General features: G+C 39.5%; 1 protein-coding gene across 1 annotated transcript in view; it reads right to left on the bottom strand.

Annotated features, from left to right (window-relative positions):
• dlgap4b (discs, large homolog-associated protein 4b) overlaps nt 1-17,980 on the bottom strand; it is a 143,402-nt gene that overhangs the window by 22,041 nt on the left and 103,381 nt on the right. Inside the window, exons 6-7 of the mRNA XM_084128848.1 lie at nt 15,126-15,276; nt 14,086-14,326 (exon numbers count right to left, since the gene is read on the bottom strand). Of these exons, the coding sequence (XP_083984974.1) occupies nt 14,086-14,326; nt 15,126-15,276 (392 nt within the window). The remainder of the gene's footprint in view (nt 1-14,085; nt 14,327-15,125; nt 15,277-17,980) is intronic.

Raw genomic sequence — 17,980 nt, 5'->3', positions numbered from 1 at the left:
TTTAATGAATGTAAACTCTTTGGAGAATATCGGATGTGTATCAGGGATTCGGCCTTAAAGTGACAGCGCTCTAATAAACCTGCTGCTGTCCGTCGTTAAAGGTTAACACATGGTTACCGAGTCGATCGTTCTCTGGCATGCGTTTTCATGATAATCGAATGTAGGGCTGCACGATAATGGTTAAAATGATAATCACGATTATTTTGCTCAAAATTATAATCGCGATAATTAATCACGATTATTCTAGTTTGAGAAACTACAGAGAAAGAGAAGAGTCAGTTAACGGTTTTGCAAGAGTATTTGCGCAAAATCCGCGCAGATTTGGTTTACACGCATTTCCCCAGCAAAGTCAGTAAACATAATAACATGCCAAATTGGCCAGTGATTTGACAGCGATACCCGCCAAAGTTCATTTTTAGCCGCATTTGGCGGGTTGGCGGGTGTTAATTTCAAACCATCATGATTAGACTTCATTTAACCAACTACAACTTCCTCAGACAGCAAGTCAATACAAATGGCATGATTTAACGTTAGATGAGCGCTTTGTGATGCGCCTTCACATTAGATCTTCTAAGCGACACATTTCGGTTGAAAATGAGACAAAGTAGGCTACAGATCCAGATCGCTCAGCAAATTCATACCGCAAAGAAAAATAGTCTACTTGTTGATACACTGAAAACGGCCAGTGTCGTTTTCAACTGATTCACATCATGAAAACTGGTAAAAACTTAAACTTCAAAAAATAGAACAGCGAAACTCATTTAGAAACATATTTAGTCACACAAACGGCACAAGTGGCTTGTGAAGAAACAGACTGGCTGTGTAACAATTTCATGCAAACAGAATATCGCTGTGGAGATCAGTGCTTTTTCCGCAGTGTAGAGCGCGCGCGCAGGGTTGCCAGATTGCACCGGTTAAGTAAAACATGGGGAATAAAATGTAAGAGAAAAGCTCTGTTTGGGTAATTTGGGAGATTTAAGATATTCAGATCTGGCAACCACAAACATCAGTGCTAGTGGGGACTCGTTTACAATGCAAGATAATGCAAATGTCTAATAAAAAAGCGTTTTCAGGATAAAAAACAAGCTGGCAAATATCGCGACGATTTAAAAAAATTAATCGAGAGAGGCAGATATCATTATCGCGATTAAAATACGATTAATTGTGCAGCCCTAATCGAATGTAAAGAGTTTTATCTCTAAAAACAGATTAGCTTATAACGCTAGTAAATGTGGAATAGAATAAGGCAGGAGCCATCTTGGAAAACAGTCTCGACTAGTCGAGTCACGAACGCCGTCATCCGCCATCTCTTTAGTGTGTATCCTGTGGAAGCACTAGTCTCTGTTGCGTTCAGTTATTTTAAATTATTTTAATTTATTTATTTTCTCTGTTGCGTTCAGTGCTTTCTTCCGGAAACAACGGACCATATGAGATTCCAAGTCACAGTTCATCTCACTTAGCACGGTGTTCGTGACTCGACTAGTCGAGACTGTTTTCCAAGATGGCTCCTGTCTGTATACGCGTAATGTACTGTCTTTATAAAGTATCTTCTTATTAAACTGTCTGTACACTTACAAAGTTCTCAATGCTTCGGTTTGCATGTAGGGACCCTCATTATGCTACCGTGTTAGTGTGAGGCTATTTTGAGCCTTGTTAGTGGTATTAACTAGCGATTTACTTTTACTTATTCTATGCCTCATATACTAGCGTTATAAGCTAATCTGTTTTTAGAGATAAAACTCTTTACATTCGATTATCATGAAAACACATCCCAGAGAACGTGTTAATTACCCCTAGGTTCATTTTTCAACGGAATTGTCCTTTAATGTTAATCAGGCTTTTCTAGCATTTTTAGAGTCCAAATTATTTTCTAAGATATATATATCGTATATATTTGCTTCAGTACATTTGCTTCTATAACTTTTTTTCACTTTCACTTTTTGAAGTGCTTTCACTTCTGCAAAAATCCGACGAGTGTCTTCTTTAAAAGCAAACCTTTAGGTGTGTGTTTCAAAGCATGTAGCCTGTGAATTACAACTAGTTACGTTCAGATCGATGTTCAAAAATGGCAATTAACAGGTTGACTAACTTTTAGAATTAGCGAGCAACCTCTACAATATACAGTACTTCTGTCTGTCTGTCTAGCCAATAACCTGATGCACGTCGTCTTCAATACTTTGTGAGGCGTATTAATGTGCATATTATTATACACATCTAGTCTGAGCCTATTGTTGGAAAGGTCATGTTTGGGACAGTCATGTAGTTTGGTTATTATGTCAAGGTTTTCATGCTATTTACAAGATGACAAACCAAATCTTGTGAAAATCTGTTGGAATTAACGGGACCGTTGCTGTTAATTCACCTTTATGGTCTTTAATACTTTGTGAGAGTACACAGGCGTATTAATGTGCATATTAAGAGCAATTAAGTGTTCTGCTGTCATCAACACATGACTCATTCTAGCATTATGAAATGTGTCTGAAGATGTGAACCTCTCATATTTGTCATCTTGCAATTGTAACGCAGTATGAATCTGACAACGCTAGTATCAGTATGTGATTCAGAAGGTGCAGCTTATGGTTGCATAATACCAGAAGACAAAACACGACTGTGACATCATCATAAAACACACACACATACATTCTTGTCATGTCTGTGACACATGTCAGGTCTAGACTGAGCCTATTGTTGGAAAGGTCATGTTTGGGACATGTTATTATGTCAAGGTTTTCATGCTATTTACAAGATGACAAACCAAATCTTGTGAAAATCTGTTGGAATTAACAGGACCGTTGCTGTTAATTCACCTTTATGGCTCTTGACCTTTCCAATGTGAGCAACCACTGCTAAATGAAGCATCTAAGGCATTAAAGTCCCCCTGTGGTGAAAATCCAGCTTTTAATGTTGTTTATAATGGTGTTTTTAATATGTTTTAAGACAAACCATGTGTAAATTCATAAGTTGACACCATTGCTGAGTATTTTCTCCTTAAAACTGCAGTGAACCAAAGACAGTCTCAAAAACACGCTTTGAAATCGCTGGTGTTTCTGACGTCACAAACTACCTTGTAACCAATCAGATCAACGTGTGATCGTCAACCAGTGGATCTCTGAGCTGAGTGAGTGAGTGGAGGCGGGACTCATTTGCATATTCATAGAACCGCGCATACTAAATGAGGCAAGGGTGTCGAGTTACATTCAAGATATTTTAAGGTAGAATAATTTTTTCAAGAAAAAACATTTAAATATGTCATTTGGTGATCAAAGATGAGTTTTAAGGGATGAAATTATTGACTACAGGGGGACTTTGATAATAATGTTCAATGCCACATCAGAAAAACCTTAAACGTTGCTGTCAGTCAGCACTCTCCTTAATTTCTGTCCATTATTTTCTTTTAAATATACCGTACAACGAAATATGTATCTCTGAGAGGAAACAACATTTTCATTAGTAATGCATAATGACATCTGTCCCACAAAAAAGCTCTCCAATTTAGTTCATTATTTGCTGAAAAATATTTTCCTTTTCTGAATTTGGAACATCCTGACCAATAATACGGCAAACAAACACACAAATCCTGTAAGACGGCAATAAGGAGCTTTATGTAGAAAAAGAGCAACAGAAGTAGAAATGCACAAATGACAAACAGGCTCATTGTTGTAGATGCTTACTCATGTGGAATGAAACTCCGGAGCCCTAAACCGGAGCGACGCTGTGACCAACCCCGCTGGAATCTGCCAGGATTAGGTCATTATGTGGATTTGGCCTTTAGTGTGGGAAATGTGTATAATATGGAAACCTTCCCATGATGGACAGAAATCTTTGATAGATGGCTGCAAACCCAGAAGAACACGGTTAATGCATGATGAACCCGATGTGAAATGACAAGTTTCCATCAAGACGCTATTTGACTGTCTACAATGAATGTGAAATTTACTACATTTACATGTGCACCAATAATGTGATTATTTCCAGTAATCCGAGTAAGGATTTTTAACATGACAAGCAAACCTCTTCACTACCATTTACATGCAATTTTCACTATTCACTAAGATTTGTGTATTATTTTTACCACCATTATTCACATATGCATAACACAAATGATCAACTGTGTAACTGAGCATTGTTTTAATCTATTTGCATCGAATGCAAATCACATTTCTATGGACATAATGGACTTTGACGTGCCTAAAAGTGTCTTCATTGTGATGTTTTTGACCATCAATATACTGCATTATACCTTTGTCGTGCAACATTGCCAACATGAACTCAGTTTTATTTAAAACCCAAATATGCAATACCTTCCTAACAAATCTGTGCATGACAATATCATCCCCATTTCGTCACAAACACATACACACATCGGTCAGAGTGGAAAAGATGCATTAAAGTGTTCACATGCCTGTTTATTGCAGTTATTGGCATATGTCACATTTAACTACGCTTGTAGTTACTACGATTATGAGCTTCATCATATCAATTTAATCCAAGTTAGAAACAGAAGTTCACCTGCTGCCTTAAAAACGTGAGTAAACTCAACTAAACACTTGAAGATAACCTTTGTTTCAACTCAAATAGTCAACTTTAAGTTTCATTTTTGAAAAGATCAAAAATTGTAAGATCAAAATCCAAAACTTGTCACAACAATTGGAGTTAAATAAGTTCAAATAACTTAATAAGGCCATCATGTTTTCCAGTATAGTCAATGTTGCATGACACAATAACAGCCAATCAGAGCATATTGGAGCAGGAATTTGGGCCAATATGATTAGCTATTTAATTTTCAATTTTTAGCAACCTATATAGTTCACGTGCCAAACTTTCGGTCATTAGTGGCTGTGGATTAAATGCATGATAAAGCTTGACTGATAACGGGTGTCTCATCCCATCATACTGGATTCGAAACAATTTCACAATTGTTTTATGCTCTCTTGAACCCGTTTCCAAGATCCTTTTTTCAGCTCTACTACACAAACACACACCTCAAATGTGTGTGAAGATCAGACAGATAAAACGTGAGCGGCACCACCCCGTGAAAAAACACCAGCAATCTCACATCTAACATCTGTTCTGCCCAAATAACACACACTAATGTGCTGAAGTACACTGTATTGTTCTATAACACAGGAATGAGGAACACCGACTGTCACACACACCTTTGCTATCATCACAATCACGATGAGCCTCAGGGGTAAAACAGGAGCGACACACTCAAACATCCATCTGATAACATCAGGAAACAAAGTACAAATCAGTGAAAGATATACACCATGCAAATCTTGTCAAGACATCAGAAAACCACAACGAGTAAGATTTAACACCATGGGCCCTATCTTGCACCCAGCGCAATTGACTTTATACAGCGACGCATGTATCATTCCTATTTTGCACCCAACGCACAGCGGACTTTTCCCTCCACAGACGCACGTCGGTAAATTAGGGAATGAACTTGCGCTCCCGGGGGTGGTTCAGCGAAAAGAGGAGGCGTGTTCCGGCGCAAACGTTCCCTGGTGCTATTTTGCAGTTTCAGAAAACAATTCCGCCACACGCGTTTTCAGTGGCGCGTTCAGATGCTATTTTAAGGGCGCATGCTTGGCCATAATGTAGAGTGTGCACAACGCGCATACACTTTGCTTCTCTCATCTACACATACGCAGCAGTTCCCATTTTTGCAAACCATACATAATTACAAGGAAAAATATTCCACACAAGGGAAATCATTGTGGTGTCCATGAAGATGTGAAAAAATAGGCATAAATCTAGCTTACACATTTACCAAAATTATTATACGCCTGTTTAACCGAAGCTAATTTGGGTGTGTTTCTCCATCCCCAACGTCACTTCTCTGTGTTTTACGGCCCTGACAAGAACGTCGGTCTCCTCGGCTGTGAACCGCTCCTGGCAAATCCGCCGTTATAATAGCAATCCGCCATGGATCAAGCGCGCCTGCTCTTAAAGGGAATGTGAGATGTCGCTCTGATTGGTTTATTTCACGTTACGCCCCCAACCCCACCTATGAGTAATGAAGCTACTTCAGACCAACCCATTTTATATTTGCGTCGGGAGCAAGAGTCATTTATCCCGCCGGTATAATAGCAACAGCGTCTGAGATCCGCCCACAAAGTTACTTGCGTTTCGCGTTTGATACTTGCATTTCAGATCATTACAATAGGGCCCTATGTCTTCAGCTCACAATAAATATCTACACTGATCTAGTTACCAGGGAAGAAAAAGTTCATATGTGAAACCGCCAATGCACTGAGGAAGAATCGGAATTTGGTACTTTTTGGTTAAGATTTCATTAAATACATTGAGACTTGACTTGAACATTACATATTTATTCCCATAATCCAGGCTCAAGAATTTGGACCAGGTTAATTATATGATTAACAACATGATCTGCCCTTCATCCAGCTTTCTGTGCTCTAAAACTCTTTCCTCGAGTTCAACGGCACACTGTACAACCTTTCATAAAGCGTTTTGAGAGCGATGACCTCCTGTAGGTTACTTGAAGCAACTTGAAGCAAGAATGAGCAGCTGTTGATCCCAAACCTTCTGAGCAGAGAAATCACACATTTAATTTGCTGTTTTATGTTTTAGGACATGGGTGTGTTGTTGTAATTGTGGTAATCCTGGGAGTGATGAAGGTTGTATAACTAATAAAAGCACTAATTACAGGCCTTTCTTTTGCTGAGACTTAGTTTGTTATGCTGACAATTCATCTACGTGTGTGTTCTTCACCGAAGAAGCAGCTCCCAAAACCTACACTAGAACAGTCATTATGCTTAAAAGAGTACAAGGGTTAAAGGATTAGTTAACCAAAAAACAGAAAGTTTTTAAAGGGGACCTATTATGTATGAAAGATTGTTTCTGCCACGGAATAAAACAATTTAAAAGACAATAGCAACTTTTTAATATCGCAATTCTGACTTTTTTCGCTGAATTGCGAGTTATAAAGTCAGTATTGCGAGATCAAAAGTAAGTCTTTTTTTTCTCAATTGCGAGTTTATATCACAATTCTGAGAAAGAAAGTCAGAATTGTGAGATGTAAACTCGCATCCGCAAGAAAAAAAAAGTCTGAATTGTGATATAAAAAGTTGCTTTACCTTTTTTTATTTTTTTAGTCAGTTCCAGAAACAGGTTTCCATAATTATGTCCCTTTTCAAAGTCTTGATTTAGATTTTTGTGCTCTACTAGCATAGCTTGAATGTTCAAAAAACATTATTTTTGTCCATTTGTTCTCCATTTTCTCCAATTCTCCATTGTTGCAGCTCCTCTCTTCCCAGTCTGTCAGTAACGCTCATAGACAGTAAAAGAAATGGACACAGCGACCCCATTGGATTCAACGGAGACAAAGTGAAGCCCATTAGAAACTCTTACTTCCTGGGGGTCCAGCGTACTGCGCAGACTCAAACTGAGCTTGACGACGTAGATGTGACGTGAGCAAACCGTCTGTCTTCTAGTAGCTGTGCCAAAGGAAATCTGAATCATTCCCTTCCGAAATTTGCAGAGACGGAGAGCGTGAGTAGGAGCTGTCCATGAGCGAGGAGCAGGAAAAACTTTTAGTAGGTGTTCTGATTAATTACTTTGTCATTTTGCCTCCAGGTCCTCCCGATTGCCCGCGAGCTTCTCCTCCTGTCCATACGGTAATTTCTTACTGTGCGACAGAGAGTCGCGTGGTTATGACGCAATTATTAGCCTACTTTTACAAAAACTGCTTCTACGGGGCCATAACATAAGCTACAAGGTAATGGAGCATTTTATACATTGTCGTGTTTCTTTAGAAATAAATAATGGACAAATGGAGTCTTTAAACGCCTCAGATGTGAAGTTATTCGCTGTCAAAGTGACGCCAAAATGAATGGGAGTCAATGGGATGCTAACTGCAGGTGGGGTTCCGTTAGCCAATGGCGGCGTCCGGGGGTACCTTCAAAATAATACAAATCCCTGCCCCCTTGGTAACGCTCTGTTTAGTTCCTGTCTCTATGAAGCCCCTCCTCCTGAAAAGCACACTGTGCTCTGATTGGTCGGTTGGATCAGTGTGTTGTGATTGGTCGAGCGCTTCGAGCGTGTTTGGGAAATGTCCGCTCTTACCATAACCACCAGTTTAACACACACCTAACTAACTCATCCAGGCCCCGCCCCTTTATTCTGCGTATGAATTATTAAAATGAGGAATATTGTGACGTGTTCGTTCCCGGAAGAAACTCAAGACTACAATGGAGGCGTTTCAGGGAGTTCAGAAACACTGACACTGATATAGAGGATAACTCAGAGCTTTTTCTTGCTCAAACAGCAACATTACACACTAAAGAAAGATGAACATGGAATCTGTTTTGGCGCTTGACAGCCATTGCATGAACAAAAGCTGTGTGAAGATTCGTTTCCCTTTCATATTACATATCGGTTCAGATGGACATGAGTTAAATGATGAGTAAATAATGACATAATTTTCTCTTTGTGCTGAACTACTCCTTAAAATGAGCTTATTTTCCTCCCAGAGTTTCTTAAAACACTTTCCAAGGAAGCGCATCAGTCGCTGGAGGCTGCTGCGTCAGCTACTCCTCAACGCTGCTGATGTTTAAATGCTGTAAAACCCCAAAGTGAAGAACTATAGCAACAGCAGTCATGCAAACAAAAGCTCTAGATTGCCATGAGAGGAGTCAAACCAACAGAGATCTCTCTTTGTAATATACATCCTGTACTATCCACTGTTTAGAAGTTGTAAACAATCAGATCCAGCAGCAGAGACTATGCTTTTGTGTGTTTTAAGTCATCAAAAAGGTCACTTTTGATTCCATGTTGACTTTAACACAAATACTGCCACCAAAATTGCAGCTACAGAATTCATATCTACAGAAACCATCTAGAAAGTCTGGCATTAATGCTGCATGAGGCTCTCCAACACAAGAGCTTTGAGCTTAAATGGAGAAACGGTTAAATAATTGAGCAGATCCATGAAAAACATTCCCGTAAGTGCAGAAAAAAATCTTGGAAGCTAAAAGTAAGGAGGCCCATGGGAGTCACATCCTTTTCTATCTATTTTTTATTATTATTATCAAACATTGTTATATTTGTTATAATCATAGATTATTTTGCTCAAAAAAATTTCATTGGAGAATTTTCTTTTTACCTGTCAACAGAATTATGCACTTTCTTTAAGCACAAATTAAGAGAATGTTGATTCATACACATGATTAATTTACCTCAACTAGTTTCCTGATTTATTATATATATTGCATTATATATATTGTAAACCCCTAAGAAGCTTCTCTCAAAAGCTAAAACAGAGGAATTCCTAATATTAATTCCAATATGTCTAACAAAGATAATGAAAATATTAAAAATATATATATATTCAGGATAAATAAACAGCAGGCCAATATCACAGATGATTACGCTACTTAATCGAGAGAAGCAGAAATCATGATCACGATTAAAATACGATTACCTGTTAGGCTCCATGTCATGAGAGATGCTGGAGAATATGCTTTATGCAAGTCGGTCATTGTGAAAAACTAGATGCATTGTTTCATTGTTTCAGCACAAACATCCTGGGAGTTGGCTGACTATTTATCCAACTCACTGGACTGATACAACTCACTTTGAATGTCTTTTGTTGCATTTCCGGAAGTGCACTACAAAACATTATACAATAGCCAGACATCAAGAGAGCGCTTACAAGAAAGAGGCTCTTATAGATGCTCACAGAAAACATCTGAAAGGAAAATAAGGGTGTACTGTTTGTGTAAAACAACATCAGCCCCTCAATCAGACTGCATTTATGATCTCTAGTATGTATAATTTTCTCCAAGGCCTGTTATCAGAACTGCAGATGAATGAACCCGTTTCAGAGAGCGATGCACAGCAATAAAAGGTATGGGAAGGCAAGTTTCAATAAAAATTGCTAGCAATAAAAAATGTGAAAGCGTAAGATCCCACCTTCCCTTCAAAGCGTCTCCAAAGCCACGCCTCCTTCAAAACACATGAACGAATACAGCTGGGAGCGAACAAAAGCGTCACGAGAGACAGCGTTAAATTACCTAATGTCACAAAGCATACATTACAATAATGATGAACGTAAACAACTTACAGAGCACTGACCTGTACCACCTGACTGCTGCAGATTCATTTCGTCATTGATAGAGTTGACATTGAAATGCATAAATTTGAGTCACGAACAGCACAGCGTGTGTATGGGTTTCCATCTCTTCCGAATTACAGTAGTTATGGCGTGAACAGACCGAATGAAATGATTGGACGAACATTTTATAGTCCTACGACTTCCACGGACGATATATACATATAAATAAATTTAGACCACTTAACTTAGTGATTGCTATCAGGATATTAAGAGACTTTCAATCAGCATAATAATAATAATAATAAAAAATTCTGGAACAAATCGCCTACCCTGCCTTTAAATGCAAAGAGACACCTTTAACTAGAGCGATGTGTGTAATGTAAAACCTCTTCATTGCTGTAATGATAAACACAGTGAATGCTCCTGTCTGACAGGGCGGTCAAGTTCAACTGCTCTAGAGAAGTCATCATCAGCTCTCTTTAATCCCATTACAGATGATACTTCCCCATGGAAACTCATGACAACTGTTATGGGAACACTGAATTGCATTAGGGTGTGTGTGTGTGTGTGTGTGTGTGAGAGAGAGAGAGAGAGAGAGAGTGAGTGAGTGAGTGAGTGTGTGTGTCAGTACTTCTAAATAAATGTGTAGAAAAAACAAGCACTATAGAAATAGTCTGTATAATAACATATTAAATAATTTTTTTTTTATCACAATAGAATGTTATTATTTTAAATTAATAAGAGCACTCTTGTTATTATTATAATCATAATCAATCCCACGGAGAAATACAATCGTTGGCCGTGAAATATAATTGGAAAATACGTAAAATAATTTGCCATATTAAAGAATACCACATTTCTAAAGCAAAAACTCACATGTGTGAATGTATTCGTACATTAATGTCGTTCCGCATCATATGAACAGAAGTATCTGGTTCTCACCTGCTCTCGCGCTGGAAACGATGCTCAACTCGTCGCTGTTCCGCGCATATAAAGAGATTTATATCAACGCACCATCATCACCATCATCATAAGAGCGTCCACGTCGCGGAAAGAAAGAACCGTGTGCTGGAAACGCCTTCGTGACATGCAGCGGAGTATTGTTGAAGGAAACAACGCATCGGGAATCGCCATTTGACAAACGAGCTGTCAGTCATTTTTTGCGTGTAGGTGATTGGTCAACAGACCGCTGGATCCCGCCTCTTAAATGTGTGACGAAAATACTAGAGCCCGCCCCGTTCTGATAATAGTAGTGAATGAAATGGAGAGGGGGCGGGTCTCTCTCTCTCTCTCTCTCTCTCTCTCTCTCTCTATGCAGTAGGCTAGCATACAATACAAAACATATATTATATAATTGAGTATATAAACCCCCCCAATACGTTTCACAAAAGGAAGCAACATAAAAAAATAAATGCATAAATATTCTAAATATATAATGTATGCAACTCCATTCATAAATTTACATTAGACACAAAAAAACAAACATCAAATCTAAAGGGAGATTTTGTCACCAAGTCCATGACACATGGAAGACTGGGGCTAGATATCATATGGTTCGCATGATATGTTTCATAATTGTTTTAATGATTAATTTGATTAATTTGACTGAAAAGCCTATAATAGGCTGTTTAATGGCAGTTCCATTATGACAAATTACCATGAATAATGGGACAAGCATGAGCTGCTGCTTGCTGCAGGCTGTCACAAAATGTGTGTTTCCTTTATCCTGGGAAATGTGTGTGTGTGTATAGATGTTAGAATTAACTCATTGTTCACCTACATAAATGCATATAATAAAAATAAAAAGTGCTTGAAATACAAACTTTTGAATGACTTTTGCATTTCAAACTTTATTGCACTTCAGCTTATTTTGTTATTAGATCAACAACATGACTCATCCTTTATTTTTATTTAAAATATGGGGAAAATAAACGTTGCATGTTTAATATTAACAGATGCATGAATTCTTGAAATCCATTTTTTTGTGTGACAGAAGCCATCCAGAGGTGTTTTATTATGTTTATTGCGGTCAGACTGTATCTGATGTCTGCGATACTAACTCAAGCGTTGCGTCAGTTCTGGCAGATCACGTTAGTCAAGCTCGCATCAGCTGACTCACAGCTGATCCACGTCTACCTATAACGCCTATCACTGTATACATGTACAAGCTCCTTCAGTATTATCAACAGCTATCGCGTTTCTCAGGAGCGGATTACCCTCCTCCCTCCCCAGCTCCTCCTGTCCAGTCAGGATTTGGCATTCTGATTCCCCTTTGAATCAGACTAAATTCTCGAATTATGTTGTACATTCAAAATTTTGAATTAAAGGTCCCATATGGTGACACTTAAACTTAAATTTGTACCGTTTATATGTGTCTATTAAACACTAATTTAATAGTGTTACCAAAAAAAAATTGGGTTGGGTTGAGAGCCTTTTTTCTCCCCTCCCACAAACGCTTGGATTCGCTGCTGGATGAAAGGTTCACGTTCATGTTTGAAAGTCACAGAAACCACTTAGATTAGAGTGAATGATGTGTTTTCATGTTATTATCATACTTTCGGTGATGTGTCTGTGTTTATGTTCCAGTGCACGGCACATAGCGTTACCTGACACACGCCAACCTACTCTTACCCCCGGCTCTCTGTGCGCCACTGTTGCCTGGAAAAGGCATTGGTGTCGGCAGCATGAAGGTCCCCTGTGACCGCTGGTAGACGATATAGTACGACCTTATTTGTAGTTTTATAAAAAGATGCATTTCTCATGGCCGGTTTTCAGGGACGACTTAACTCCAGACATGACTCCCGCTTCTTCTCGGATTCGAGAAAGGGGGCGGGGCTAGGTCGAGTTTTGGTACACGACACCCATTGGTTACCCGGGTTCTACATAGCAAAATACATCAAATTCTAACTGGCCCGTTTAGCTGGGAGGCGGTCTAGTTTTGTGGGGGGTGGAGAAATGGCGGCAGTGAGCGATTTCATATTTTCACAGCTTTTAATTTACACCCCCGAGCCTATATGACACTAGCCTGACGTCGTCATACTCAGATTCTAGTCAGAATGTGAGTCGTCTGCTGCTCCATTGGGCTGTGATTATGGGGCGTGTTTCAACCGAACCAGGAAAGAAAATGCCTCTGCACTCAATTGGATAGACCTACAGCCAATCAGAGCAATGGAGTAAGTGACGTATGTTTTTCATTCATGTTTCCGATCAACAAATGCCTTGATAGCGGTCGATATCTTCTATAACAGACGCGATGGCGGAATCTATACATGATGTTTTATAAACAAAGTTCGGGAGGAGCACGTTCAAATAATCAATCCAATCAACTTGTCATCAAACACCATGTCTACCCTATCAGCATGAGAGGAAACATATATTTATTCACTCTGTGAACTCGCCTAACATTCCTTGACAGTTTTCAGCATCCCTCCACTCACTCTCGGCTTGTTCTTCCACAGCCAGGAATACGGGGGGAGTACTTTGGGTTTGGGCCGAATACCGAGCCGGAGCCTCTCCTCGGACAGCACGCCAAATATGCATTTATTCTATCTGACTAATTTGTAAGTGTGAAATCTCAATTCTCCAGCAGCAGTCATCTTTGTTGTAAACGAATTAAACCCAAGCGCTCGTTGGTGACGTGGATGATTACGTTACTGTTGATCATCTGTCCATCATCGCATAAAGCCCGCCCTGACAGTTTGATTGGTCCGAACAACTTTTGTTCAGGCATAATAGCTCCTCAACGGATCAAGTCCAGACCAAACTTCCCGACCTAAGTTCGGCTGGCATCCAGGCTAATATGACACATAGAATCCCATAAAAACCCATTTTCACCATATGGGACCTTTAATGATATCTGCAATACATTCATGTTGGTTCTGTTCTGTTATTGCTGCATGGATGCACAGGGAGTTCTTGCCCAGAACAGAACCATACCGCCAATCCAGACTGTCTGCTAATTGTCAACCATATTTGACGGTAGTGGTCCTGACAGAACTCACCGGTGTTGTTGCTGTAGGTGCGTACGGTTGTGGTGGCGGTGGGCGGCGGTGAATCAGAATCCATTGACGCCGTGTCGTCGTCGTCTTGAGAACAGCCCGCCTGAATGGCACGAAGGTAACTGTGGCTGCGGGACCGGAAGCATGTGGGCATGGGCATATCAGGAGGCTCAGCGCATCGGGAGTGAGGATGCATGTCTTCCAGCTCATCTCCGTAATGCCGGCTCAACTCCATGTCTCGCATCTGGAGGGGCAGCGGAGGGAAACGTGGGTTGGCACGATTGAAAACACAGTGCACAGTGTGATTGGTGTGTGCATGCATTCGAAACCTTCATGAGATTAGAGCATTTTTATCTGTTCAGTTACTAATTAGTCATTTAGCTGATTCATCTGCAAGGTTTCTCATCTTTTGCAGTGATAATCTCAAAGGTCACAAGAGACACAGATAACTCAGCCCATTAATGAAGTTATTTAACAGACAGACTCATCATTTTCAGTGCAAATTGCTTTTTGCTGGGTATTATTAATCTCTTTACTCATGTAATTATGATGCTTCAGATGATTTTCTGCTTAGTCCGTGTCATTGTGTACAGGTGAACTCATCATCAGCCGCATCTGTCGTCCTGTGATACAAAACCTTCTGATAAAAAGTTTTTTTTCTCCATTCTGTCACTTGAATCCTTGGCACTGCCACCTTTTTCGCCTTTGGCTTTTGTCTTGCTTTGTTGGGGACATTTAATTTAATATAATATTCAACAATATTATTGATCTGCCTGCATTGACACCCTAATATGAGAACTGAACTGAGCTGGACAATGACAGAGCGGCTGTATATGTATAAATGAACTAAATTAATAACTTTTTTACAACAAAAATGAACCATCACTGAACTTACTTAAGCTGGACTATGACGCTATTTTCTTCTAGAAACAAACTTTGTTGCATTATTTTTCCTGTTATCTCTGTAAAGCTGCTTTGAAAAGATCTGTATTGTAAAAAGCACTATATAAATAAAGGTGACTTGACTTGATGAGCTTTCTGACCTGACTGATGCAGCTGCCGCGTCCCAGTGTGCTGCAGCCCTGACTGAATTGGTCATCATCATCCCAGTTTGGGAACGGAGAACCGCCTCCGATGCAGTCCAGGTTATCCAGACTGCGATTCCCAGAGTACTCCCGCAGAGAAGGAAGACAACTGAGGACGGGAAGGGAAGAGAAGAGAACAGGCAGGAGATGAGAGAGCGTCAGATGAGGGAACTCTATAATCTATAATCTACTGCAGGGGTTTTCAAACTGAGGCCACAAGGGGGAGCTTCGGGGTCCGTGGAAATGTGTAGAGAAATACATTGTAAAAAAAAAAAAGAGAGAGATTTTTTTTTTATAAATAAATTAAAATACATTAAAATAAGTAAATAAATGAGTACATAAATAAATAAACAAATACATATATATTATTAATATATATTATTAATAGATTTAAAATATTAATAAAAAATAAACCTGATCGTACAGTACCATAATGAGTGAAAAAAAATTATTAGTGTAACCTAATAGACTCTAAATATATTTCAAATAATATTTTAACTTATTTGTAATTAATATTTAATTTTTATACAATAAACTTTATAGACGCCTTTTAAATGTAGGAATGGTCCCTTATACGATGACCATCATATTTGGGGGTCCATGGCATCCAAACTTTTGAAAACCCCTGTTCTACTACAGAAAAAGCAAATGGAAATGGTGAAGCTGCAACGCCACTACTGAAGAAATATTTATTTATTAGGACATGTAAAGTTTCCAGTTTTCTGTTTAAAAAATGAATCCATTCATCTGTTCATCCATCCAATCATCCATCAGCCATCCATTCTTTTAATCATCCATCCAATCATCTATCCATCCATCCATCCATCCATCCAATCACTCATCCAATTATCCATTCAATCATCTATCCATCCATCCATCCATCCATCCATCCAATCATTCATCCATCCATCCCTCCAATCACTCATCCAATTATCCATTCAATCATTCATTCATCCATTCATCCATCCATCCCTCCAACCATTCATCCAATTATCCATTCAATCATCCATCCATCTATCCATCCATCCATCCATCCATCCATCCATCCATCCAATCATTCATCCCTCCAATCACTCATCCAAATTATCCATTCAATCATCCATCCATCCATTCAATCATTCATTCATCCATTCATCCATCCATCCCTCCAACCATTCATCCAATTATCCATTCAATCTTCCATCCATCAATCCAAACATCCATCCATTATTTTAATCATCCATCCAGGCTGATTGGTGTCATTAGTCTGGTGACCTCTTGAGACCTGAAATTTGCTGCATAGAGAGATATTTCCTCAAAAGGTCAAACACACTCTCCAATCAGACTGAAGCGACACTGCTAATGACCAATCAGCAAAGTACCGTTTCCACTCGTCGTCTTATCAGAGCTTTTATAGCAGTTAGGATGAGCATTAGCAGAGCTTACAAACTCTGAGGATGCTTTCTCTCTCCCCAAATCTCATTAGTCTTCAATGCAGCAATGCAACCAAAACCCCAACATTAAATCCCACTTGTCCACAAATGGGCAGTACGGAGAAAGCAACCTCAGAGACTAAACATCTCAGAGTAGGAGAACTGTTTCAACAATGAGTCTTGGCCAATAGTAAACCAATTTTCAATCAGCACTCCTAATGTGAGAGGATTTGAGGAAAGCAGCGCTGGTGCGATGGCTCCTTCAGTCGGTCAGTCTCTGCACTGACCTGACAGAGCGCCCGATCTGCTGCAGGGTAGTAATGTTACGGAGGGGGGACCAGAGAGCCTCCAGATCCCCCTGAAGCATCGAGTAATCCAGCAGACGGCTGGAGAGAAGGCAGGGGTGCAGGGTAAGACGGGAGAGGGGAACGGGGAGGAGCTTTATATGATACAGAGAGTGGGAGGTGCTTAAACTAGAAGAGGCGGGGCTTCAAACCAAGAGTCATTTTGAGTGAAGAATTCAAAAGAAGGGAAACTTATAACACACAGAGAGACAAAGGCTTTGTTCAGAACAGCATACTATAGCCGCGTTTCCACCGAAATTACCCAGAACAATTTGTCCCAGGAACTTTTTTTCCCCCCAGACCTGTTGCTGTCTACATTTTCACTGCGGTCTAAAGTACCGTGAAGATTAGGCAAATTAGTCCGGTGACGTAGGACTGTGTGCTACTTTACAGTTCCCGCTGGATTTCATCCTCTGAATTTAAGCTTAATAAAACCCGAACCTCGTCGTCGGTCCATCGGTCGAATTTTTTAAACTCCATTGTTGATTCGAATAGCAAACGACTGCTCCTGCACGCACCGGTCCGCAATAGATGAAATGCTGCGTGGAGTCAACCAATCAAGATGCGGCCAATCAACCAATCAACCAATCAGCGTGTTCATTGCACAAGTCCCACCCCTGAAAGTTCCTGAACTTTGAAAAAGTACCATCTCGCGAGCAGGGACTTTCTGAGGGGGAAATATTTACCCGGAAATTCATTTAGTTCCTGGGGAAAGTTCCTTTGGTGGAAACGCAGCTTAACATACTTACTATTACTATTTCAGCACAAGAAAATAAGTATTCTATGAACTATATGCAAATTTTCTGTATGCATTGAATCCCAGAATAACATACTATATTTGCTCACTGTGCAATGATTAATGAACCAACCGTGAATCATTATTTGATTGAACTGGGAAAGGTATTTTCTTAAACTAAATTTAACTAACATGATAATCGGATGTTTCTCACATGCATCGTGATGAGGTCATGTGGCAACAATGTAGCATGTTTGAAACATTACTTGTATTATATTGTTTCAATTACTTTTTTAAAAGTTTAATAATGGTTACATCATT

Source organism: Abramis brama (genome assembly GCF_963993115.1).
Source record: "Abramis brama genome assembly, chromosome: 11".
In the NCBI taxonomy this organism is placed as follows: domain Eukaryota; kingdom Metazoa; phylum Chordata; class Actinopteri; order Cypriniformes; family Leuciscidae; genus Abramis; species Abramis brama.
Note: the sequence above shows the minus strand (reverse complement) of the source record. Positions and strands in the feature narration are given on the sequence as shown.